The sequence below is a fragment of the Rhea pennata genome, chromosome 2 (assembly GCF_028389875.1).
Source record: "Rhea pennata isolate bPtePen1 chromosome 2, bPtePen1.pri, whole genome shotgun sequence".
Taxonomy (NCBI): Eukaryota; Metazoa; Chordata; class Aves; order Rheiformes; family Rheidae; genus Rhea; species Rhea pennata.
The window spans coordinates 94,217,982-94,244,903 of NC_084664.1; the positions used below are offsets into that span (position 1 = coordinate 94,217,982).

The following is a 26,922-nucleotide window of genomic DNA, read 5'->3' on the forward strand; positions in this document are numbered from 1 at the left end:
TCCTAGAAACAAAGCTAGAGCACATCTTGCAGATTAGCATTTATAGCACTGACGCAGAGAAATGGAAATTTTGGATTGTATTCCCTGTTCTAACATTTCAAATGACAGCAGAACTGGTCTTGGAGCACGGACAGATTCCCTACATTCTTCCCTCCTACATGTGTAACATAACCTCCTGCTTGCTTGCTTTCTGGTCCTACAATCCCTTCTTTTCGGCCCAACAGATGGTATACCTCCCACACAGAAGTTTCTACAGTCTACGGCAGTCTTGTCCTGTAATCAGGAGGAAGATGCCAGTCTTGAATCATTTTATAATATGGAGAGAGCTGAATCTAGATCTCTCATGTTCTAATCATGTACTCTGAATATTATATAGACAATATAAAAAGCCGCTATCTGGAAACTGTTTTGAAAGACAACACTGAGCTTTGTCTGCACCTTTTAAAATTTTCTTAAGAGGCATCTGCTGTCATCCTGCCTGGTCATCCTGGCTTTGCATCCTAGGCTTTGCAACACCAGTGAGCAGAAGCAGCCACCTACATCCATATCTTCAGAGAGATGGATGCACTCTTCAGCTGCATAGAAGTGTGCTGTTCCAGTCAGTACCTGAGTGCTTTGCATTTCCACTGATCTCTCTCAGGCAACTCCTCAAACAGCACGCAGAGAGTCTGTCTGACTGATTTTCTAAGCTGCCTAACTCCCCTGGGAGCCAAATGTTGCTTTAAAAGCCTATCTTGAGTTTTGGATTCCATCAAGGAAGGCACGATCAAAAAATTCAGACACTGCAATACTTCAGCTGTAAGCACTTAAAGCTGTTGCTGACTGGTCCCTAAACAATGCACTCTGGGTTTAAGTTGGGTGTTTGTGGATTACATAGAAGGTATTTTAAAACTTGCCTCGTCTCTCTGCTATTTGTAAGTATCCTGTAGAAAGGTATTGCTCCATGTCCTGCTGGAAGGCTTCTTCAAAAAACTTCTGACGTTCCTTCAGCTTCATCTGCTGGGTGTGCTCCATATCCAAAACCTTCTGGGCATGTTCAGCATCTAGCTCAGCTGAGTATAAAACAGAAACAAACAAATAAAATCTCGTGTATACATCCCTCTAACTCAGAATTTTAAAGCTGCTGAGTAAGTTCAATATTGCCAGACTACTATTACAGACAGTTAAAACAGGCTGTTGTTAAAGGAGGCTTCTGCACTTGGCAACTATATTTTAGAACGGACAGGATAAGAATATTGTATTAGACACCATTAAAGTGACATCATAACTATCTATCTTGAGGCAAGATGCAGATTTCCTGAACTGAATAAACTGAAACACCTGAATGAACTACTTATCAATAACCAGGACTTCAGAATTCTTCTGGAATGATGTTTCTGCTATTATGCAGACATAATACACACAAAATTAGTAATTTTGATTTGAATATTGCAGCACATTGATACCATGATCCATCAATAATACAAAAGAAAACATACATATGTATGCATATATGGGGGTATACATATGTATTTATGTATATGCAAACCCCCACATATTTACACAAACCTGTATAAATCTTACTTTCTTCAGTCTCCATATAGACTGGAAAATACCTTAAAGAAAATTCTTGCTCTGTGGCAGCTACGTATCCACAGAAATTGTGAAGACAGCCTGAGTCAGCATGACCAGTGTTGTAAGTAAACGGTACTGTTTTCAAAGGCAACACTACACAGTCATTAATACCAATATACAAGGTCTTCTTTGTATACCACAGCAAAGAATATGCCAGATGATGACAGTAATACTGACACCAAAGAAGCAGAGCCAACTGCCATGAAGTACTAATGTGATACTAAATAAAAAGGGCCAGCTTGTATAGCCTGCCTGTGCAGACATGTAGTGACAACTAAATTTGTTTAAAAATATCTATGATGGGTCTCTAGGAGTTCCTCTTTATTTCTACAATGCAACAAAAATTACACTGAAATTGTCATTGGATGATCCTCTCTCTCCTGCTTTGCACTGTAGGAATCACTGGCTGACCACGGGAGAAGGACTGGCATGTTTTGTGAATCCTAAGATCTCCTAGAATAAAACGATCAGGTAGCTACTGAAGTATTAACTTGAGTTAGAACACGATTAGAAGATGCTTTAGGAAAGAAATGCTTTTTAGGAGGACTATATATAAATTGGAAACATTACTTTCCAAGTTCTCCGTCTATTTTTCTGAACTGGCCTCAAGAGCTCCCTGCTTACAACAAAAAAGAATTAGTCAGCTGAGCAGTTGATGGGAAAGGGAGGAGGACGGTGAGAAGAGCTGCTGGTCTGGGCTGTTCTGCCCATTAGGGGAAGTTCCAAATATTGCTAGCTAAAAAGATTCCAAGCTTTTACACATCAGACAGATGCAGCTAGAATATGGCATCCATATGGATAAATGCTGAAAGGGCATAAGCTTTTCTAGGACAAGCAACACATCAGTCTTTCAGGGAAAATGTTACATTAATGGTATTTTAAAATAAAGAATTCATTAAAAGCATTTACCACTCATGGAGATTATTATCCAAATGCAAAACATGTTTCATTAAACCAGGCAAAAACATTACAGAGCAGTAATTCACTCTGTAGCCTGCATGAAGGTCATAGTCATGGTCATAGTTCATATACAGAAGCAACTGTGCTGTGATAGCTGCAGAAAGGAGCTATAAAACTGGATTGACATGCTATACATCCATTAAACCATCAGTAAATAAGCTGAAACCTTTTTCTTAAAGCAAATTTCACAAGTAAAACTTTATTATGATTCCAAATGATAAGCAATTATTAATAACACTGTGTATGGTGCAGAAATGCTATTCAATTGTAATAATACAAGCCAGCGGCTTTCGCTGACTACAGTAATTTCCTGTCTTTCCCATAATATTTTCTGACAGTTTTGCACTCTATATTGGTAGTTCAGGGTATTTTTAACCTAAAAATAGACATAGTATCATCCAAGCAACACATGAAATTTATATGACTTTTTTTCTTAAGACTTCACCGCTGTATTTTTACCTTTTGCCTAAAATATCCTATTAACTATTGAAATTGTCCCTGGCCAAAGCTAAATGATAACAATCACGTGCTGTGCTGACATATTCTAATCAAACTCAAAATACTCTAACTGAAAAGTTGCAGTATGTCTGTACTTCAAGCTCAGTTAAAGGGAATTAACATAAAAAACCTTGTTGTGTAATTTCACACTCTACTAGTTACATTAAGAAGTGCTTGGCTAAGCAAAAGCAAAGTGCTGTGCTCGGGGTTTCTGTTTGTTGTCAGTAACACTGAGGATGGCTACGTGAAGCTAATGGGTAAACGTGAAAACAGAAAACAAGGGTAAGGTGTATCGTTTCTTTTACAAAGCTATTCATAATTCCATTTTGCGTAATCTAAGTGTAGCTTTTATATGAAAGTCTGTAAAACACTGAACAGAGCCAGCACTAAATGAGTTTTGAGAAAAACGGAAATGCAGACCATATGCTGTCATATACTGCTCAGGTACATCCATGAACTCATATGGACATCTCTGAGACCTGACCTACACTTCTTGGAATATTATTAAATTTTTCCTTCCACCATAAGACTGAGAAATACATGTAGTTACTAATTCAAAGTACAATCACATTTACGTGCACAGAAATAAAGAGATTACAAAGAAAGCACTAACTCACAACCAGATGCAGATTTACAAGAATTGCCAGGATAACCCAGACACAAGCTAGTTTCAATTCTAAACTAGCAATGATTTTCAAGAGAACAGAACAAAAAGTAGACAAAACTCATAGGAAAAACTGGAACCTCAGTTTCTAAGGTACAGCCTTCTGCACTATCCCCACAAACAGCCCCGCTGCCACCACTACCATGGGCAATGCCCAGCTCGTGTCCCCTGTAGCCTCCGTGTGGCTTACACCTGCCTCCTCCTAAGCCTAAGCAGAGAGACAGCACTCTTCCACAAAACTTGAAAAACTCATTTTCTCCAGTCGCCCACACTGCTGAGCTATGCTCCCTGCCTAGCCTTGCCTTGCCTCCCTCAGCCTGTCTGCATTTGGATCCGACGCAGCCACGTCACACCTTCTGAAGCATGGAAGTCGCTGACAGAACCGGTCACCCTTGCCAGAAGCAGGGTCTGGGCACATGCAGTCTTACCGAGATGCTACAGTGCCCTCACCTCCTCTAGCGAGGTGAAGATTTATCAGCTAGTCTTACTCCCCAAACAGCCGAGCATGACAGAGTAGCTTAAAGCTTTAGTTGTCCTCTGCTTCTGCTCCTTGAGCTGCTACCTGCATCAGCCATGGGCCCTGGGAAGCTGCACCAGTCCAAAGATGGTCCCGAGTTCTTAAAGGTCAATGGAAAACATCAGTGCATCAGAGCATCTCCTTCACTGCACTGATTCTCCATATGGATACACCCTCCAGACCTCCAGCCTTCTTTCTGGGAAGAACTCACCATGTAGTTGTGCCAACGGGCCACGCACTTAGAAATCATGACAACACTAGGAACCCAATATTATTTCTTTGTACAACAGTTACATTTTCTTTTTTTGGTTTACATTTCTGATATTCTTCTGCATTCAGAACACATGCTAGTCAGATACTGAACTCCTACTACAAGATTAATTTATTACAGCAAGAACTTCAGGATAGATTATTTCTTAAATGACTTTATGAAATATTTTTATTTACAAATAAGCTCTATTAAAAAGAAAAACCACATCTTAGCGTTTGAATAAGAGACTAGAAGAATCCAAACTTTAAAGGAACAAATTACAGTAGCTTATAACCACACACCTCAAGGGTAAAGGATACCATGTTCTGGTATCATTCACCTGACTGCCACTTCCTACAGATTAAAACTTCTGCCCAAATCACTACAGGTTCTATCCAACAAACAATGAGAGTGACCATTTTATACTTTAAGACATTCTCTAGTCACAAGGAGCAGATACGGTGAATAAGTAAGGCCACAAATAGAACAAATTAAAAGAATGACTACAGTAAAAGCAGCAACTGGAAACACTGGTTCAGATTGCTAACATGTCTCTCAAGATAAAACGTGAAAGTGGAAGAGGTCAAGCTGTCCAAGATGGCTTTTTGGAGTCTTCATACTGTTATCCAATTAGTTTACTTTCTTTCAATTATATTACTTTATAATTCTCGTGTGCTAGAATCAATAAAGTGGTCAGGCTCAAGTTCATATAAAAAAAGAAAATTCTCCTTTCAAATCCCTGAGGCAGTACTTAAGACAGTGGGAAATACTTTTTGCAGTGCTGCTCTCACACTCTGCTTGTAAATAATTTCTCTTCAAAATTAATCTTTTGGGTGAACTCTGATATAAAGGCTATATGAATAACTTGCTGTTAGGACAAATATACTTAAGATCTTGCTTACAGATTTGCTACCAGGCAGATTTAATGTTTAAGTCTTATATGCAGTAGGTGGCTGTAAAAGGCACTGAATGCAATCAGTTAATGACTGAACAACTCTATTATTTAAGGATATCTTAAAAGAAACTGAAGTTACATCAAAAAATTTGAACCAGATCATCAAAAAGACTGTACTAAAATAAAACAGTGGGGATATGAAGATTGTGGCTACCCCAAAAAATAATTGAAAATAACGTAGGAATAACAACTGTGACCTAAAAGAAAATATAATAAAAACAGACAATACTTTTACTGCAGGCAGGATGTACTGATAAATACTGAGAACAGCCTCTCCAAGTCAAATCACAAATTATCTGAAAGGAGTACTGGCAGTCAGCACTCTCAATTTTAACCAGCATTCACTTTGTCACTTAAGCTGTGCTTTAGTACAAGAGTTTGCCTCCAATGCAGAGTATCACAATAACTAGTTTCTGTTTAATAGACCGAACACCATGGACAGTGCAATAATTATGTTTATAGGTATCTTTTTCTACAGAGAGAAAGGTACACACTAAAAAAAACTGGATGAATTTTGGAGCTTAGCCTAACTGTTTCTCCCCCTACCTGCCCCCCAGTTCATCTGGGTTTTTTTGTAGATTCATTCAGATAGACCACAAAATGTAAGCAAGTACTCTTCTGATAAATTTTTGTTGTTTCTAAGGATATCAGAGCTTTAAGTGGTCCTCCAATGAATATGTTCCAGATTATTCACGTTTTTCCTGTACTGGACGGCCCAAAACCCAACACAGTATCTAGATGTGGTCCAACAAGTGCTGAGGAGGGGAGATAACCCCTTCCCTCGGTCTGCTTGCTGTGGATGCTGCGACCTTCCTTGCCACGGGCAGGCTGCTGGCTCCTGCTGCGCTCGCTGCCACCACCCCTGGGGCCTTTTCTGCAGAGCCGCTCCTGGCTGTCAGCCCCTCCGTCCTGCTGCGGGGGCTCTTCCCGCCCAGGCGTGAGGCTTTGCTCTTGTACCTACCAAATGTCATAAGGTTCCTGCAGGGCCTCTCTAGGTCCTTCTGGGCAGTAGCCCTGTCCCCCTGTATCGACCAGTCCCCCCTCATCTGGCAACAGCTGCAAACGTTAGGAGCGACCACTCTGTCACCTCCTCCAGGTCACAGATAAAGCTGCTGAACACGAGAGGTCCCAGGATCGAGCTCTGCAGTACTCAACCTGTTACCAGCCACCAGCTACAGCGTAACCCTTTAACCACTCCCCTCTGAGCCCAATCGTCCAAGCAGCTTTTTACCCATCTGGTTGTCCACCCATCTAGACTACCACATCCTAATTTGGATACAAGAATAGTGTGAGACATACTGTCAAAACCTTATATTCCTAGGAGTAAGTTGGCTGTTCACTGAAAGCCTTCAAAAACAGAATGATAAAAACATAAAAAAGAAAAATGTAAGACAGACAAGAAACTTTTAAAATACAAAACAGCTTCGTATTTTATACTTAAAACTGCCTCATGAATTACCCGCTTTCAGTAGAAATTAGAAAATCAAAATAAGATACTGGAGAGTGCTTCAAAAAACACCATTTGTCTCACTAATGTTTGAAATACATTTGATGCAATTTAGAGAACATTTGATAACATGAGGAAGGAAGTTCACTCGAGTATTCTGCTATACTTTGCTGAGAAGTGGGAGAAGACTATTAGCAAACTTAAAAAAATTCAGATAGCTGCATTAGTCTGTGATCCAAATAGAAGAGAAACCAAAACCAGCAACACTACAAAATGTAATTGTTTTAAAACTCTCATTTAACACACTTCTTTGCATAGTAAAAAAGTTTTTTTCAAATGCCTATTCAAATAACTACAATCAGAAAACTAAGTCTTGACTCATTTGACAGTGAAAGAGATAGGCAAAATGAAAGAGAATCATCTCTGTTGGAAAAGATATATAAAACTGCAAATGAGATTTGCTGTCTGACAACCTTTCTATGAAGGTTTCATTCTTCACAAAAGTATCTCAGTTATAGGATTACCTAATCAAATTTTCAAAGACTAGGCATTCCTTGAGAACTCGTAACTAAGTGTTTTTATAAACTGCATCAGAATACGAAAGCATTAATTAGCCCAGAATTAATCTAGTCAAGGAAAAGCAGAGGTTTCACCTCTGCAAAGGAGCTATTTTTTAAGTTACCTGACAAGCAAGTTTAACCGTTGTCTTACTCTGAAATTTTCTTCTTCTTCTAAAAAAGAAAAAGAAAACGAAGAAAAAAGAAAACGAAGAAAAAAGAAAACGAAGAAAAAAGAAAACGAAGAAAAAAGAAAACGAAGAAAAAAGAAAACGAAGAAAAAAGAAAACGAAGAAAAAAGAAAACGAAGAAAAAAGAAAAAAAGATTTCTTACTTGAGATCCTTGTATAAAATAAGCCCAAATAAATATCAGAATAAACTTCTGAAAATGACTGCCTTCGTATGTTGAGATTCCAGTTATTAAAACAGCATCTGGAGGAAAATGCAGCTTCCAACCAACACCACAGGAAAAACAACTACGGAAAAGGTTTCTACAGAACTCCGAACTTTATCTGGTTATCAGGAAATTATTATAATGAAAAGATACTAAAAATATGCTCTACTAAACAGGAAATGTATGAATTAGGTTTTTAAAATTTGAATAAGTTTTAAAATAATAATCACACAAACCTTATAATCATATGCTTCATGCAGTGTGAAAAGAATATTAGAGCTTGACAGCATTATGACCTTATAGGTCAGCTAAGCAAAAGGTTATTGTATTCACATTTATTTTCACAATGGTCTTCAGCTCTCTTCTACTTTTTAATGCCTTTTAAAATACAAGGTAACCTTTCTAAAGCAGACCAGTGGCTTGCTACTGCATCTAAAAATACACCAGAGGCTTTGCACTCAATTGACAAAGGTTGGGTTGGTTTTGTTTTTTAAGCAATTAACATGTCTTTTAAGCAATTAATAAACTTTGTGATTTAATTTGGGAGTTCAGTCAAGCCTACACTATCTAGAATTAGAAGTCTCTTGCATGTAAAAGCATAAATCCTGCCTTGCCCAGCTGTACTTTTTGCAATAAACTGAGCAGAACATTCTATGAGGAAACAGCAGCCATATGGCACATTACGTTCTTAAGATTGCTTTCACCTTTCTCTATCCTCTGCAAGCTCAAAAATACACCAGGCTGAGGATCCTGCTGCAAAGTGGTCTCAGACAGCAGGATGGATTATTGTTCTCAAACCAGAACTATTGTGGTTCAGAAACAGTAAGAATGTTTTTGGTTATTTTATATCTTAAGCTGCCTGAATGTATTTGCCTTCTTGATTTTTTAATTAACGACAGATAAATTTTCATGCTTGCAAACATGCTCTAACATGAACAATTTTAGATATTTTTTTTTTCTTGGGGGTTTTAACTATAGCTAAAAATCATGGAAGTACTGTACTACAGTACATTATTTTCTTGTGTTTCCACACTTGCTTCATTATTTTTCTACTTTCAGATATACATATACATGTCATGAAAAAGACAGTAATGTTAAAGCAAAAGTTTTAGGGGATGAAATTCTCTCTTTCATGCCCATACTTGGCTTCTTCCAGGTTAACAAATTTACACCCCAACATTTTCCAGTGTGACAGTCCCAACTCATTTACGGTCCCAGAAACACTAAGTGACAATATGTAGTATTTGTCTTTCCAGAAGTCAAGATTAGCAATATGATTTCAGTAGGATGTGAGCACTCCCAACCTTCCTCAACTTCCAACAGGACAGGATCTGTTAGGAAGAAGGGCTCCTGTCTCCCCCATTCCTTCTAGAGTCAGACTTTTACCAACCAAAAGGGAAGAAAAGGTGGTAAGGGAAGGATAGCAATAACTAAAGCCCTCCTAATATAGAAAGTGATTTTGAAGGAAACAAACTGGCAAGCATCTGAACTCCTGCTTGTTTCCTGCCTCCCTATAAATCTACCATTTATGGTATTGTAAGAACAATAACACTATTAGTAAGCTGCAAAGTATTTATTTTCAACATAAATAAATCTAACAATGTCACATCTATCTTCAGTACATATAGGTTTATTTGTGAAGACAATCTGTCTTTAAAACCTAGCACACACTACTCCAAAAAAATTACCAAAAATCATGCTTGCTTATGATCCAAATGACTCAGCCACTAGTCTACCTCCTTGAAAATTTAATACATACTTTCTCCAATTACTGCTTTTTTCTGTCTCACCTCAAAATACCCATTTTCAAACAGAAAGACTAATCAATAGAAAACCTAAAATCATTTTACTTAAAATAGAAGAGACAGCATTGCAATATTTTGCTCAAGGTAGCAAAAGTCTGTGGAACTGTCACAACTGAGATGAATAAAGTCCCATTATCCTAGTATAAATCAATCTATCGAACAATTTAATCAGTCTTTTCAATTTCAAAAAGATTTAGTTTTGCTTTAGGAAGGCTCTAAAACAGAGACAGGCAAGTGGCTTCTGCTATCACAGAAGTAGTACTAATGTTAACATACACACAGCTCTGAGATATGACTTCTGGATCTAATTATGTCCATGCAGAGATACATAAATAAATTATGAGATACTGTGTTGCTGTCACCACACATTGTGCACATGATAAAAATATGGGTTCCACAACATGGCAAACCAGTTGACAAGTATCAATTTTTACTTATAACACTGAAAGCCAAACTCTTGCTTTGGTAAAATTATTTTGCACTCAAATTAAAATCATCTCCAGACACCATTCAGCACTTAACTAAATCTTGCCTCAAAAACCTGAAGGTGAGCAAGTTTACTTTACAGTGGACAGCATTATCTTCTCTTTGCTATTCTTTCCAGAATTTTTTTTTTTTTTGGACAGCAAAGCAGATCCTTTCACTAATTCAAATGATACTCAAAAGTATGCTGGAAACTGTTGCAGAGTATCAGTTCTCTTTCCTTTGAATCAACCACAGAACTAAAGGTATGAAAACACAAAGCCTGTGTGAGTTATTGCAACCAACTATAAGATCTATTTCTCAGCTATCAGCATTGGTTTTCTGTTAGTGTTAAGACCCTTAGGGCCTGGCTACACTCTAAAACTTAAAGGGGACTTTGCCATTTAATGAAGCCTGAATTTCACACTTTAAAAATCTAAGACAACAACACATACAGTCCTTATTTCAGCAAAAACAGACCCTGTATCCAAGAAAGTACATGAGGAACTAATGCTAAAGCATGCCTGCTTGCCTGTTTGGAGAAGACTCAAATAGTTTGAAGGATCAGGAATTAACTATGAAAGAAAGAAACAGGAGAAAGCATTTGGTTTTTTGTAATTTCTCTCTATTTTAACCAAGTATAACAGGGAAAGAAATCTACAAATTAAACTTAAAATTTCAAGTATTCAGGGCCACAGGGCTCCCAGTAAGATCACTCTTCCTCATGTACAGTCTGAGCTTGTTTACACTGTCCAAATTTCATATCCAGTAATACTTTAAAAGGACCACCACAAGCCAATAGTTATATCAGTAGTAGACACAGGAGTATTTAATTATTCTTTTCTTGCCAATTTATTGGGTTGATTTCCTCTTTCATTCCTGTCAAAGCAAAGAAACTTCTCTAATACAAGCAAAACAACGCCTATTCATTCATACTACTATTGCTGTGTTCACTTCTTCATTCTTAGACGTCAACAAGAAGAAAAAGGACCATTAGATTACAAATCCCGTCCAGGTAAATGTGTTCAGTTAATGCCACAAAACAATCACGCTAAAGAATACCTTTCAAAATCCTAGTGGTGACTAAACACTTTGGTTTGACGCGCCTAGCAACGTGAGATGAGAATTACCATTCACTCTAACATCCAGGAGCATCAGAACTGTTTTCACAAGGTAGTACGAGAGGGGAATAATTTACTAACAGACAGCTCTCAGAGATGCTTTACCAGCGGAGGAATTCTGAAATGCATACAGTCCCACATTCATTACACACAGAATATCAGTTATGACAGACCCACTTATTTTTAAAATCCCTACTTGTTCTCAAATGCAAAACAAAGACACCGTCATTCTTTTTAAAACTGAACTGATAACACTCCTATTTGTTACCAAAACTTATTTATAATGTTAATACTGCTTCCCTTTTTCAGACTTTTTTATAATACTGTAATACTTTGAGAGGGTTCTTCAAATGACAATTTAGCATTCTCTAATTTACAGAGCTGTCATTCAATTAGTTGGTTGCTTTTAAATTCAGCCAAATGGACAGTAACAACTTTACAGGCATGATAAAGTTTAAGAGAACAAAACCAAAATTATGTTGCATTTCAAAGCTAAAGAAACTGTGAGGCTGAACATAAAATATATGACTCCATATTTTCAGTCAGAATTTCCCATTTTCTACTACGGAAATGCATTATATATCAGAAGTCATAGAAGAAATAAGGCATTATTTGATAAGGTTGGAAAAATACATTACTGTGTTCTTTTCCACTATGCATTTTTATTTTCAAAAATAAAATAGCTTATGTGAAAGACAAGAAAAGAAGAAGAAAGAATGAGAAAAAAAAGAGAAGAAATAAAAAATCTACTGTCTTCACAGTCCATAAAACTAGGAGAGGGAGAACGTGGCAGGGGTTGCCCCTGCTGCCCGCTCCCCCCCCTTTTTAATTGGCGTGCAGTTCATAGGGATCTCTCACACTCCAACTCTTCCAGGATTTCAGTATTCCATATGGTAGCCAGTATTCAACTACTAATGGAAGGGGAAACTACCAGATCACTACATACCAAAACTTTTCAAGTTTTTACTCTAAAGTCATTCAACTTTTTACCACAGCTGTTCTTTAAAGGCACCCAGACTAAACTAATATATCAATGATGGCAAAGTTAAGGCAGCCCATCACTTCACGAAACAATAAACTTGATTTTAGGGCACTAGACCAAAGTGCTACCACCACACCAAGGGATCACTGGTGGGTATGATCACTACTCTGGTTCAAATAATTCTGAATAAGGTGTGTATTTATTAATATTAAGAGCACCATGTGCCATCTGTTCTCCTGCAACTGGCATAAACTTGACATCAGATGTAAAGCCAACAAATGCCCTATTTTGGTTGTTACAGTTTCATCTTCAGCTCATCAAGGACCGTATTACACCTGATATAATAGCCTAAGTTTAACCTCTGCTTATATTGGTTTAGTTTGCAGTAAGAGATAAACTGAATTCTGAAGTGAGCTATTCAAATCAGAGTCAAATCAGAGTTTTCAAATATTTTGTCTAGTTTAAAGACATTTTTGCAAAAATTAGCACATCTTTTCCAATGTGAACAAGGCCTAACCTTTTATAGTTTGAGAAAAATACTGATGTGCAAGTTTCCCTGGTTAATATAATTAACTAGGTCAACTGTTCCTTTATAAGAAGGCTGCAATTAACAGATGAGACTTTTCCATGATTTAATGTCACAGTTTTACACATGTGCCTTAGTAGGAGACATCATTTTCACTAAAGTAGTGTAAGACTTACTAGGTCTACCCCTTGCTTAGCCCAATAGCACAGCAGAGATACAACAAAAGCAGATAACCAAAGAGTGAACTACGGAGAGGATGGAGCAGATGCAGGATGTTACTAATGCATCAGTGGAGCATGGAACAACAGAGAAACACGAAAGGAAAAAATATACAAGCGTAGCAGAAATGAAGATGGGGCAGGGGAGGAGGGGACAGGCCACTGACAACTCAGATTGCTGAACAGAGCTAATAAATAAAATATGACCCTTTATTCTGGGTTTCTCCAGTCTGGTAGAGATTAAGAAATCTGAGAGGAGAAAATCAGGATTAGTCAGAAGAAAAGAACTTATCAAAAAGGCATTTCCAAAAGTTCCCAAAATGCTTTGCCATTTTAACACCTAACACTAGGAACTGATAGCCACTGAAATAAAATCAGTAGTTAACAAAGAAATACAAACCACTGAAGCTACTGTACTGGACAAAAAGACAAGGGACTGTAGGAACACCTACAAATGAGTGAGAAAGCACATACTCAGTGATCATTACCGACTAAAGCCTATGATTATAGTTAAAAAAAAAAAAAAAAAAAAAAAAAAAACAGTAACACATGACACCTAGGATACAGTATCTTAATAAAAGTAAACAAAAAAAACCAACTAAGGGATGTGTGGACAGCAAAGTAAGAGGCAGGAGTGAATAAAGGTAGAAATTAAAGAAGGTGATAAGGTATTTAAAAGGGGGAAGGGAAAAAGGAAGGGAAAAATGAAAGAGGTTGACTGAAGAAGAAAGTTAATGTAATTAGGACCTTTACGGTGAAAGACAGTAACTTTGTATGAGATCATTCCTTTCAACATAATCAACTACATGAAACCTATTATTTTGTATTTGCTATCCTTTTAATACTAGCTTTAAGAGCAGTCTTCAGGCTTTATTTAGATCTTCTCTCTCAGTCTACACAAAGGGTACCACTGCTTCGATACTACCTACAGTTTCCATATCTCTTGACACACCTTGGGGCAGTAAGCTTGCATTTGCATTCATGCAGTGAAACAGATTAAAATACAGAATTAATTCTCCTGACATCTGTATCAACCAACTTCGGATATCTGTAAGCAGTTTAAAAACCTCCATCTTTAGGCCAACTAAACCTACCAAATACTAGATTTTTCTTACCTCTTGAATGTGCCTAGGGTCCTACTAATTCTATTTTAAATTTCATTCTTTAGAATATTTTAGCAATAATTGCTCAGGAATATCTCAAAACCCACAAAATGCACCCACATTTCCTGCAGGGTGCAAATACGCAGTTGATGCAAATATGCAGTTAAGTTGCTTAACAACTACTTTATTTCTCTAAACAGTATTTCTTGTATTAGGTGATTTGTGGCTTTTCACAATTCAAATATAGCTGTAAAATGGAGACAGCCACACAAATCTGTAACCCTCCAAAGAGCCCCTACAACACCACACTGTGCTGGTTATTTTTAAAGCATTAAATATTTCCACCCTCAGTAGAAGATAAAAAGTATCTCTACAAACTTTAAGTAGAGGTGTATTGATCCTGTTAAATGGTCAATTTTTGCTTACTGTCATATCTAAGCTTGCATACCTGCTGCTAAATTAAAAGCTAAAGATTCACTAATTTTAAAGGAGGTTATAATCAAGAACACAGTACAGCCTTTATTAAATATGAATTATTTGTTCATACCTTATTAAAACATTCAGCACCACAATGGGAAAACAATACCTTCGGGCCACCATTATATCTGCCCTGTTTCCTTCCTTTTCTTCCTGTCACTACACATCTGCTTCGTCAGCCCCCAAAGGACCCAAATCCCGTGTGCAAAGAGATTTGTTCCCCTACTTTCTAGGGCATCCAACGGTCATTTTTACTTGATACTAAGAGAAATAAAATTAACAAGTTTGGGATTTAATCTTTCAACAGAGGCATCTCTTAGTCACTGCTACAGTTTTTCTGTACACTCCAGCAGATAACACATTTGATTCCACTGGTTTCACATAAGGAAAAATTTTTTCATATAAAGACCAAAATTTATTTTTGAAATAAAGGATTAAATTCTATGGAAGTGGGTTACAAACAACATTATGGGTTCTGAACCTTTGATACGCAGACTTTAGATGCTTTTTAAAACAAAACCAAGGCAGGCAAGATGGGACAAGGGAAGGGCAGCTAAAGAACAAAATCCTCACAATATTTTAAACACAGAAATGACCTGATCTATCCTAACGCCTTGCTAACAACAGGCCTTTTGAACATGAAGAGCATAACAGCTATAAGAAAAACAAACCAGAGATCTAGTATATGCACCATGCTCAGTATCAGTTCTTAAACATACTAAAAACTGTACATGAGAACTTAAAGCATGAAAAAAAGATAAAGAAAAATAAGGAAAAAAGAATTTCTCCAGATTTGCACAAATAACCAAGAAGGTATTCAGCAAGGGCTGAACTTCAACCTATTGTGATTCTCTTACAAATACCAGATCTATCTGTAACAGTGACTAGCCAAAGCTACTGAGTCCTGAAGCATGCACACGGAATCAAAGTAGTATTATTATCATTCTGTGCTCTAGAAAAATGTAGATATTTGATAAAAAGCTTCCTAATATGAAAAATACTTGCTGATATTATTCCTTTTAAACAAATTTCATGCTCTCCTTATTTATTAAGCAAGTTTACTCAACAATAGATGTGTTTATACATGCAGTAAATACAATATCAACATTATAGAGTGGTTGCATCATGTACGGGCAAATTCAACCATAAACTGCTGAAATTTTTGTCCAGAAGAAAACAGGACTAAGACTTGATAATATCTAAAAATTATATTTTCAAAATTAAGTGATAAATCGGGTGCATTATCCAAAAAAGCAAAACGTTCTTCCCAATCAGCCATAAAATACACACAAATTTTCATTATATATTTGCATTAAAAAACCTAAGCTATTAGGCTCCCTGTAAAATGCCAGTTTGTCTATATTCATTTTTAACAGGGTATTTTTTTTTTTACAGCATTAAGGTGTTTGAAATAAAAATATATATATATATAAAACCTAAGTCAATTTTTATTAAGATTGATGTGGAAGTGTGCACTTAAATACAAATGTGTTGTACTCAATAATTTCACATATGAACACTATAAAGTATTAGAAGGCTGGAATGAACTACATTTTGCTGAAAAGGTTCACAAGGTAGCAGTTTCCACTTACCTAAAATAAGTCAGCTAGTGATACAGTTGCATACTGCTATAATAAACCATTTTTAAATGAAAGTTGTAATCATACTGGCAGTCAAGAAAGACTGTTCTTTCTAATGCTAGCTGAATATTTGCTAAATAGTAAAGTGAAGGATGATTCTCTGTCCAGAAAAGGGATCAAAAGAAAAATTCTGATAAAACTTATAGCCATTTATATAGTAATATATTTAGAAATTAAAACAAGAAATGTCATTCTTAAAGCCACAGATAAAATGAAAAACTGCATATTTAAAGTGAATCAATCTACTGTAACATAGGCCATATCCAAAGATTCTCTATTTGAAAATATACGATTTGTGATCAGATCAGGAGATAGTGACCTCTGCTCACATTTAAAGTGACATTGCATAGAAAGGCATTTGCCATTCAGTTTGGTTTTAAACATTCTTCAAAAGGCTTAGGTACTTAAAAAGCTTCCCCCCCTCCTTGTCCCCTTATTCTCCCTTAACACCTACAGAGAGAAGTAACAGATGTGACATATTTGAGAAAAATGAAGCAGTCAGCTACTCTAATTAGCAGCACTGGAAGCACAATAAGCATCCACTGAGTGGCCAAGGTTAAATAAAGTGGATTTGGCAAATTCACACTACTCTTTCACTGCCTTCCAGAACATCAGCTACTCAACCACTCAATCATTGCAAATGGTATCTTTGTTTCCAGTGCTAGGAGAGAAAAAAATAGCTACTGTCAGGGCACAGAAACTGAAGTACCTTCTCATTCAGGAAGAGACCTGGAGGTCAGAGCTGAGGCTTATCTGCGAGGCAGCATGCAGAAGTGTCATTTGCACTTTCACTGCTCATGCTACATTCATCTTGAAGATAAATGCAAAGCTCAGATTTTCCCATCACTTCACAATTTTTGTAAGGACTTAGGTGAATTATAAAGTCCTGCAGTTTCTCAGTTGTTATGCAGACTGCATTGCTCCTACCTCAAGAAATAACAGGAAAAAAAGAACAATACGAAGTTGCTGAACAGCTACAGTTAATAAATTCTCAGGAAAAATAGTTCTTTAGGCACACGCACAAGCATTTTGATTTACAAAATTTAACAATGTCAATATGAACCTGAACCTTCCAGAGCATAACACTCCTGAGAGAAACAAAAATACTTGTCCAATATAGTCTTAAAGAAGCCACAGTGCAATGAATTCTTAAAATAGAAGCTTGCAAAGCGCATTATATTGTCAGAGCAAATTTGTCTCCATCCCACTAGAGATGCTAGATTGGTGATCCGCATATAACTCCACCTATCTTTTAAGGCAAAAACTCTTATAGTACCACTGCTTGTGGGCTTTAATGCAAAGTTCTGGCAGTCACCCAAGATTCTGCAACGAAGAGCACATCACTTTTTCAGATTTCTTTTTAGGTCATGACATAAGAGATCGCAATGATGTCCAGCAACGTTTTATTTACAAGTGCAGAAGGAGATGACAACTTGCTGTTAAAGAAAGAAGGAAAACATTTCTAAAAACAAGGCTACAATGTGCATAGCATTCACTTTTATATAAATAATCTAAAGCTTTCCACAGAGCATAATAAGAAATAAGCCCTAGAAAACATCACATATTACGTGGCATTGAAAACCAAGGGTAAAATAATATATTTTTGTCTATGGCAAATAGGCATATCTAGCAAATAAACGTATTTCAAAATGGAAGTTTTGATTTTTTTTAACAGAGAAACAAACAAATAAAACATCCCTTTATTATTTTAATTAAATTTTATCCTGTCCCTAATCCTGCCCCCTATGCTCAGACTTTCTTATTGAAAATGCATATTTATTACAGAAAAGACCGGACTGAGTTAGAGGCCACACCATTTAAAAGTTAGTAAACAAATGATATTTCGAGCTTTTGTTACCTATGAAGGCATCCGAATTGATTCGGGTTTAGCACTTAGGATGCAGTTTAAGTCTTCTGACAATGATAAAACTGAAAAGCCCTCCCAGTTTTTCTCAGTCTTGTCCTTTGTTGTGTATAACAAGGTTATACACAATCTTCTGGCTTTATACTGAACTCTTTATAGTCGCCTTTGACAGCCGTCAGATAAAATATTACCTTCTGTACCAACACAGTAATCCAGAATGATGGGCAAGGATATCATTGGGACGGTGATCTAATTAACAGAACTTGGCAAAATTGATATTTATATAATGAAGTTTATTCTTTAATATTATAAGAAATATCATATAATAAAGGTTAGTCATCAGTGACTAAACTCACACCTTAGAGCTATTAATTCTTGCCCTCTGCAGATAAAAGAGCAGCAGCAAATTTCCAAGAAACTCACAGAAAAAGTAGCCTACAAAAAGAGCTTTTCAGCTGAACAGATTTCAGCAAAAGTTGTTCACATATTCATATATTCTTTCTTCCAAGTAATCTGATGACTAGAATAATTCAGACAACAAGACAACTGACACTACATAACATAACGAACAGTATCACAACACAGACAGACAATATTGTCAGTGCTATAGGACCTAAGAAAGCCTCTTTGCTGTGTTAACACTAGAACAATTTAACACAATTAACAATTAGCTGGAGTCATACTAACTACTGGAAAAAAAAAACAAAACAAAAACAAAAAGATGAAAACCTCTCAGCACTACAGTGACCTTAAGGGATTTTCTCCTCTTTTTCCTAATGTTAATTCCCTTGATATGTTTACAGACAGAGAGCTCTACCCCCCATCTAATTCAAGCAAGACAGGCTCTCCCAGTGCCTTGTGAAAAAAGCTCTCATCTCCCCTAATAATTCAGTCATTTCTCTCACATCTCCTCCTGTTTGCAGCTGTCCCCTGAAAATCTCATGACTGATCCATTCCAGGATGCTATTTACCCTGTCCGCAACTGAATTAACCTCAGTAGCTCATTTATCAAATGCAACTTTATCATGGGAATCTTTTTCCTCCTGAAATATTTTCTTAGTAATATGTCACTTGTAGAACTTTTTTGAGTTTGCTATTATTACCAGAGTACATAATCTATGCATCTAGTCTGGTCTTCTTAGGAATTTTCTTTACAATTTTCTTAGGCTGGTTTCTGTTGCCTTTTGCTGTTGATCTATTCAACTCTTCTCACTAATAACCATCTTCAACCAAACTGTCCTGGAGATGGAGGACTGAAAGATGCCAAATTCCTACAAATTTTGTGAAAACTGCTAGCAAGGTAGGTTTTATCCCCGTTAGTGAGGTCACATCAGGAAAAGGCAAGGAAAAGATGACTTTACCCATTTCACAGGCGTACCTAGCAAACGCCAGGCTACTACCAGACAGTAACTGGCACATACATAACTTCAAAAGTAGCTGCCACATACACTGATGGCTACCCAGACAACAGGACAAAAAGAGATAACTTAAGTATTTTGGGGAACGGGAAACAGGACTAAGGAACACTGGAAGAAAGCAGGGGTACTGTGGGGAGAATTTAAGAATCCCCCATGGCAGGGAAAAGCAAAGATCCACAGAACAAACCCATAGAAAACTTGGCTTCACTGATTCTTCTGCAAATAAAATTTAGTACTGCATTTTACTCCTATTCTGTTACTTCTGCCTTCAAGTTTTTGAAGTTTACCAGCATCAGTCTCTTCTGCACTGACAGTATGCCCCATTTGTCATCAACAGATTTCACCAATATACTTCTACTATTTCTGCCTAAATCATTAATATTAGATCAGATTAGTCCCCAGACTGACTACTAAAGACCTGCTAAAACCCACACTCTGTATCTCAGTATGTCTCTTTTCAGTATTCTCTGTCTTCTTTCCCAGAGTAAGCTTCTTATTTATCACAGCAGACTGGTCCAATATAAGCAGCCAAAAGCAGAACGCCTCTTCCAATTCTGCAGTCAGCAGAAACACAAAGAAATTCCTTCTCCCCCCCCCCCCCCCCAAGCAATGTCATCAGGAAAGATTAGCATTACAATAACTGCTGCTTCTCTTATTTATAGATTAATCATTACAAGGATAAAGTGTAATTTTTCTTTTCCTGCAAGTTTTACTGCTGTTAATGTCACCTGTCCTCCTCACTGCTTTAAGAGTCAACTGTCTCAAAACTTGACCTTTATATTTGTGCAAACTGCTCAAACAAGATACATAATTTTCCAAGTTAAAACTGAACCAGATCAGTAAGTACTTCTTACAGGCTAATATTAGAGAGTCATATTTACAATGTGCACATTACTTAAGCATAAGAAGCATTCTGCAAGAGTGCTTACAGAAGCATACAGGAGTCTACTTACAATTAGAAGTGCAGCAGTATGCATGTTTGTATATACATACTTACATATGTTAAGACTGCCACAGTACTCACAATGTCAATTAAAAAAAATCCAGTAATAAAACTTACTAAAATGAAAATGGCTTGCTATTACAGTTATGATTATCTTCCCAGTTGGATGCTTCGGCTTTCAAGGACTGTGAAGAGGAATACACAGTCAGAGTGCTGACTTCTCTAAAATTTATTCACAGCTTTTTTTAATAATGCATTAAAATTACTTTTAGACATAGGCTGGCATTTTACAGCTTTTCTTCTGAATGAATGATTTTTTTTATCCCAGTAATGTTCAAAGTTTCCAAATTCTATGAAATACAGCTAAAAATCTCCCTTTGCTTTTTAGTCTTTGTTAGACAAAAGCTCTTCTGTTTTGTCTTCTGTTGTGGACTTCATCTACAATGCTGTAGAAAAGTCCCCAAAACAAAAACAACACACTGCAGACTTTAGCATAACAAATTCATTTTCACTTCATGAATTTTAAGTGAATGAGACTGAGTAATCACCAATATGCAGGAATAAGCTTCAGTGGTACAAAGATCTTCCAGGCACCCCGACAAGGCTGTACTGGAACTTGAGGGATGGAGGGAAGGAAGAGAGAGCGAGCAACAAATCTCTGTCCATCCTATAACTAATGGAAAATTTCCTATCAGTTTCATGGATCCTCAGATTTGCTGGAGATCAGGGAGTTGGCTTCCTGTCTTGCTGGCTTTCCTACAGCTTTGCATCCAAACACTTTGGGTGTGATGAGAACCACATCTTAAATGTTTAGCGGCACAACCCTCTAAAAGTGTAACAAAAAGCAAATGGGGGAAATGCAAAACCCAAACCCTAGCGTGGATAGGTTTCCTTCAGTAGCATATATTTTTGGAAAAAAAAAGCTGAAGCTGCAGAGAATGCAGCTTTCCAGCAAGCTCCAGGAGCTGTGCTACTCAAGGGAATGACCACCAAATCAGTGCTCTTTAAAATAAAGGGGGGAAAGTCTGTCATTCTAATTCTATGTTTAGGTTTAAATTGATTTTTAAAAAGTTACATCACATCTGTGATCAAGGCTTAAGACAGTGGGGTCTACAACCTACTGTTTGCACATGGCTAGAGGGCCACAAAATACAAGTTTATCAAGTACTACCAGTCCCATTTTCTCCTCATGTAAGTGCACAAGAAACACTGTGAAAACAGCCTCACTTATTTTTAGTTGCCTTCTCATTTCAGTGTGGTTTTTTTTTCACTTTAATATTTGATAACCAGAGAAGCGAAAAATCTGTAAGAATTTCTAATAAGATTATGATGCAAGTTAAAACCCTCTTCAGCCCAAGCAAATATTTGTGCACTAGGTCTGGCATGATTACATAATCATCTAATTAAACCAGAAAAAAAAAACCATACATACATATATATCTATATAAATGGCACCATTTCTGTTTGATTTAAAATGAGACACAGGCACCTACATTTTGATAAAGTTTCATTTATGCAGTGCCAAAATAGCATTATCTGAGTTCTACATAAAAGGAAGAAAGTCTGAGTGACATCTTCACAAAATTTTCACTTCACCTTAATCCACAGAGTAAGCCAAGTGATTAAAAATGAAACAATGAGCTCAGTTAGTCAAAAGTGCCTCCTAACCTCTTTTAGCTTTAACTTACACTATGTAGAAACACTACAAACATACAAAAACGTTTTATTGACTTTTTAAATAGCTCACTAAGTCTTTCGTTGTTTTAATTTTTCAATACCACTTCAGTAAAGAACAGTCTTTCATCTGTTTAGTAAAAGCAAATAAATTATAAAAAGAATGTCACATTAACCACAATATTAAAGAATTATATTTGTACACATTTTCGGCTCTAATGCCTTGATACGATTTAAGATTGCATACATAACACGTGTAAATAAAACAGCCAGGGTTGTTTACCAGAATATCCATATTCTTGCCCTATTTACTGAATAGGAGTAGAGAAACATTTAGAATTCTTTTATGTGCAAAAACACACCTCAGTCCCCTGCCCTTCTAATTTGCATAATAAAAAATTGATCAGAACAAATAGTTTATTAATAGACTGCTGTGAAATGTTGGATTGGTATTTCTTTAAGGCCTTAAATAAACACCATAGACCTTAGGGGCTATACAGAAGGAATAATTTTTTTTCTATTGCAATTTTTATAACAGTTCTATTATTTCAGGACATGGTAAAGACTAGAATAACATTATTTTTACAGTACTAGTATAAATAGCACCATGCGCAACTACACAGATAAGCATATAATCTGTTACATCTATTCAGTTATGCATCAAATGGACGAGATGCCTGCATCTACTTTTACATTTTTAACACACACTAAACTAGAAGAAGCAAGTCAAAAGAAAGAGTACTGTCATTATAAAAACAATGAAAACTTATTTGCACCAAGATGCATTCAGAGGCCACAAGAACCTATGGCCTCTCTCTTTCAGCCCCCCAGGCTCAAATTTTTAGAAAGAAGCAATTTTATCTACATACTTTTAGAAAAATATTTCTTCATTTCTCATTAACTTCAGTCTACACAGACTTCAGTCTACACAGATGGAGAGCAAACAAATTATGACAAAAATACAATGGCCATCTTTAGTTTTGCATTACTTTTTTCTGCCACCAGGCTATAGAAGAAAATGTGAGAAAAACGCTGTGAGAATAATCCTGGTTACCATAGATAGAGATGTTAACCTTTTCAAAATTAATACTGATACTGAAGCTGCTACTTACTGCAACCTCTTCCCAGCAGTAGTTAGAGGACTGATAATGCTAAAGACATTCCAGAAACACTCTGCAGTTCCATTTTCTACTCCTTACAGAAGGATAATTTAGTTTCAGGCTTTTTTTCTACAGAGACACAAAATAGCTTTTCTACAGTCCAGGATCTCTGATTACAAATCAGTAAAAAACCACAAAATATCAAAAAAAACCCCAAACATTTTATAGCCTGCCTACTTCAAGCTCTCAACAATTCATCATACTTCCATTACAATTTAACAAAACAAACAAACAAAAAAAAGACAACTTCTATCAAGATGCAGGAAGAAGTAAGGGATTACAAAATGTATTATACGTGTAGTATATAGTCTTTGCTAAACTGACACTTCTGAATACAAAGCAGACACACCACATTTAGCAATACACAGGATAAATTTTGCAGTCTTTAAGTAAACAGTCAGCTTTTTACTAACTGTCTAAATCTATGGAAAACAACTATTTTGATAAATGAAGTATTTGTAGTCAATACAAATATAAAGAGTATTCCTATGCTAGATGAATTCATTAAAATATTTTATAAAAAGTATTTGACTTTACTAGATGTTATTTATTCAATGCGAATATCAAATTTAGCGCACAGAATTACAACTCATAGGTAGGGCCCTGATAAAGGCATACTCCAACAGGTGATTAAAATAATATAATAGTACAATTTACTGTTATCTTTTGGGCCTAGACATCAACTGGGAAAAAAAAATCAAACACTTGAATGGTAACGAGAGAAAACTCTTTCAGTGGTTATATAAAGCAACACAGAAAAAGAGTAAGAGGAGAAATCCACATCTTTCTGTGATTTCGATTAATATGCACTTCTAAACATCACTTACTTACAAATTAACAACATTAAAATGTTATTACATTATTACAAATGTTACTTTGTATGACACAAAGTGCTCATATCACTGTAGATAACAGTAATTGCTTTATTTTAAATATGTGTTTTATCTGAGGGAAGCTAAGAATTAGCATCACTGTATCTACCCTAAAGAATTCACTGGTTTTATTTTTAGCACTCACTTTTCATCTTCAGATAATAAGTCTCCCTCTCCCCTCATTCTCTAATATCACCCCATCCTTAGACAAAAGTCTACTTGAATTTTAGCCAGCAAGGTAACTATTTCTGTATTTACATTCTTTTACTAGCTGCTATTTATACATTCAATTGAATTAATATTATATTGGCAATAATGCAAAGCAACAAACAATAGCTCTGACAAAATTAGACGTTAAGTCACTATTTCTTCCTAATTTACTAAATTGAGTTGATATTTAACCTCTCATTCATAGCACATCCTTTACAAATTAAGCAAGGGTGCTAATTCAAGAAATTAATTAACTAATCTAATTTCATTTTCCATTAGGTTGGTAAACAAACCGAACTAAAAATAAACATAATAAAGTTCCACCTACATGAATTCTTCTGAGTATTCTCAGTGGCTCCTGGAGATGACATGGCAGTAGGAAATAAGCAAGTAAACAGAAACACAGGACTGGCCAAGGGAATCCTCCAGTTACCAAGCAGCTCCACTGATGTGCATCTTCACCGATGTAGAACAAAGACCGACGCTAGAAGCCTGCTTTTTCAAAGCAATAGTACTGCGACTGCTGCTTTTCAATGGGTCACTCATACACAGATGCACATGCATTGATACTTCAACTCTCTGCCTTGCCAAACCCTAGCACAAGCTCCCAGCAGCTGGGGTATACCAGAATGCACGCATGTATTTGGGAAGATACCACCTGCAGTTACATAAAGGGGTGGTGAAGGCAGACAAATATTATAGAGGGTTATAATGTGATGACCTGCATTTACAGCATGTATTTATTTGATACAGAGATGTAATCACTGGCATATCATTCAGAAACAAGGCAGAGGTAAGGAAGGGTTATGATTCTTTTATTTTTTTTTTTAATTATGAAATGTCTATAAGGCTCTCCCTCGAAATATTTTTCCTTGACATGGCTTAGCTCAGATACCCCATAAATTACATACTATTCTTGCTTCACATATAAAATATTAAAACTGTTAAAGATTATTTTTAATTAAATTGAAAGCAATCATCCCTACTGAAAACTGTATCACATATCCAGGCTATCTTTTTGTATCACATATCCAGGCTACCAGACTATATTTTTATTAAAATTTCAGATAATGTTTATGTATTTTTAAATGCAGAAACAGCTTATTACTCTAAATCCTTGGTTCTGGCAATGCTACAGTTAAACTATATTGCATTTACATTTCAAAAATTGTAAGAAACTGCTCAGAATCTGGAATACTGGCATGCACTACTTCTTTTGGTTAAAAGGAATAGGATACCCAGCGCTGCCAGAAAACATGACAGCCATAACAATTGCCTTCCTTTTTATTTAAAACATGACATTTTAAAAATCTTGTTGATGACAATTTTCAAAATACAGATTATGAACAAAATGGAATTACACACATATTTCTCAGATCATCATCATTAAAGGAAAAATTGGTGGGAATGTACGGGCCTGTGAAACTCAGTGTTATTTCAGGGCTGCAAATAACAGAAATATTTATGGGAAAGATTAAAAAAAAATGCACAAGATAATCCTGCCTCCAGTTCGGACTTCAGTAATTAAAGGATGAATGGTGTCTATTGTTTTCCAAATCAGTTACGTAAGCACTGTAGACAATTAAAATATTACACCTTTAAATGCTTTATTTTCTACACAAACTGAGTATGACAGGACTTACGTTCCCATGAAATTTTTTTTTTATTATCTACACAGTTAGCCCTTCTCCCTGACAATAGCCACGGAAAATCTCTATTGTCATATCAGCCTCCTCCGCTCCTTACCAAAAAAGGGTTCTGACAGGCTAACTCCAACACAGGGCCAAATTCTGCCAACTTGAGTTGTATGTCCACATCCATGAACCGTCTTATTTTTAGCTGCTGGTTTCATCTCAAAATTTTTGTGATACAGCTGACCCCTAAAAGGGCTTTTGACTTAGTGTAACACTAAAACTCATAAAAACTCAGGCGCAAGGATAAGAAGAAAGCCAAATAAATGAACTGACCAGAAAAAAAAAAAGCATATCTATTTCAAAGTTAAATTTTCTTGAGAGAATAAACTAGCTACTCTAGAACGCAAAGCAGTGTAATTCAGGACAAATGAGCACAACAGTGCCATATAAGAAAACAAGATTCACTAAAAATACAGATTAATGAAGCAAGTTAACCCTTCCTCCCTCCCCCTGCCCAATCAGAATTAAAATAAAAACCTTATAAAGACAAGGTTTCTGAAGCATCTGGAACATTAACGTTCTGTGGATTATATTAACACATTGTCAGCATACTATTTTCAGGTGACAGCCATAATATAAAATCCTAAAATCTAGTCAAGCAACAAGATCATGAGCCAACAAACAGCACTATTAAATTTCAGATACAAAACTATATTACATCCATAACACATAAAAAGCAAAAAAAGCATGAAACCAGATGTGGACTGGGGTGGAGGGAATGATGAAACTAAAAGCTATCTGTGAACAGCTACGTTGCAAGAACAGAGAATACCTGCTCCAAGGAAACCTGAAGATCTAGCTTGTCCATGGAAAATCCAAGATCTCTGTAGCATCCTTTTCTAAGCATTACGTTTCCTTTTGAAACTCAACCCTATATTTACAGGTTTGAAAGTCCAG

The 26,922-nt window shown here is 36.3% G+C and overlaps 1 protein-coding gene across 1 annotated transcript in view; it reads right to left on the minus strand.

The window, feature by feature from the left end:
- The window catches only part of DTNBP1 (dystrobrevin binding protein 1), a 75,384-nt gene that overhangs the window by 5,627 nt on the left and 42,835 nt on the right, over positions 1–26,922 (minus strand). The window contains exon 8 of the mRNA XM_062569929.1: positions 897–1,052. Within this exon, the coding sequence (XP_062425913.1) occupies positions 897–1,052 (156 nt within the window). The remainder of the gene's footprint in view (positions 1–896; positions 1,053–26,922) is intronic.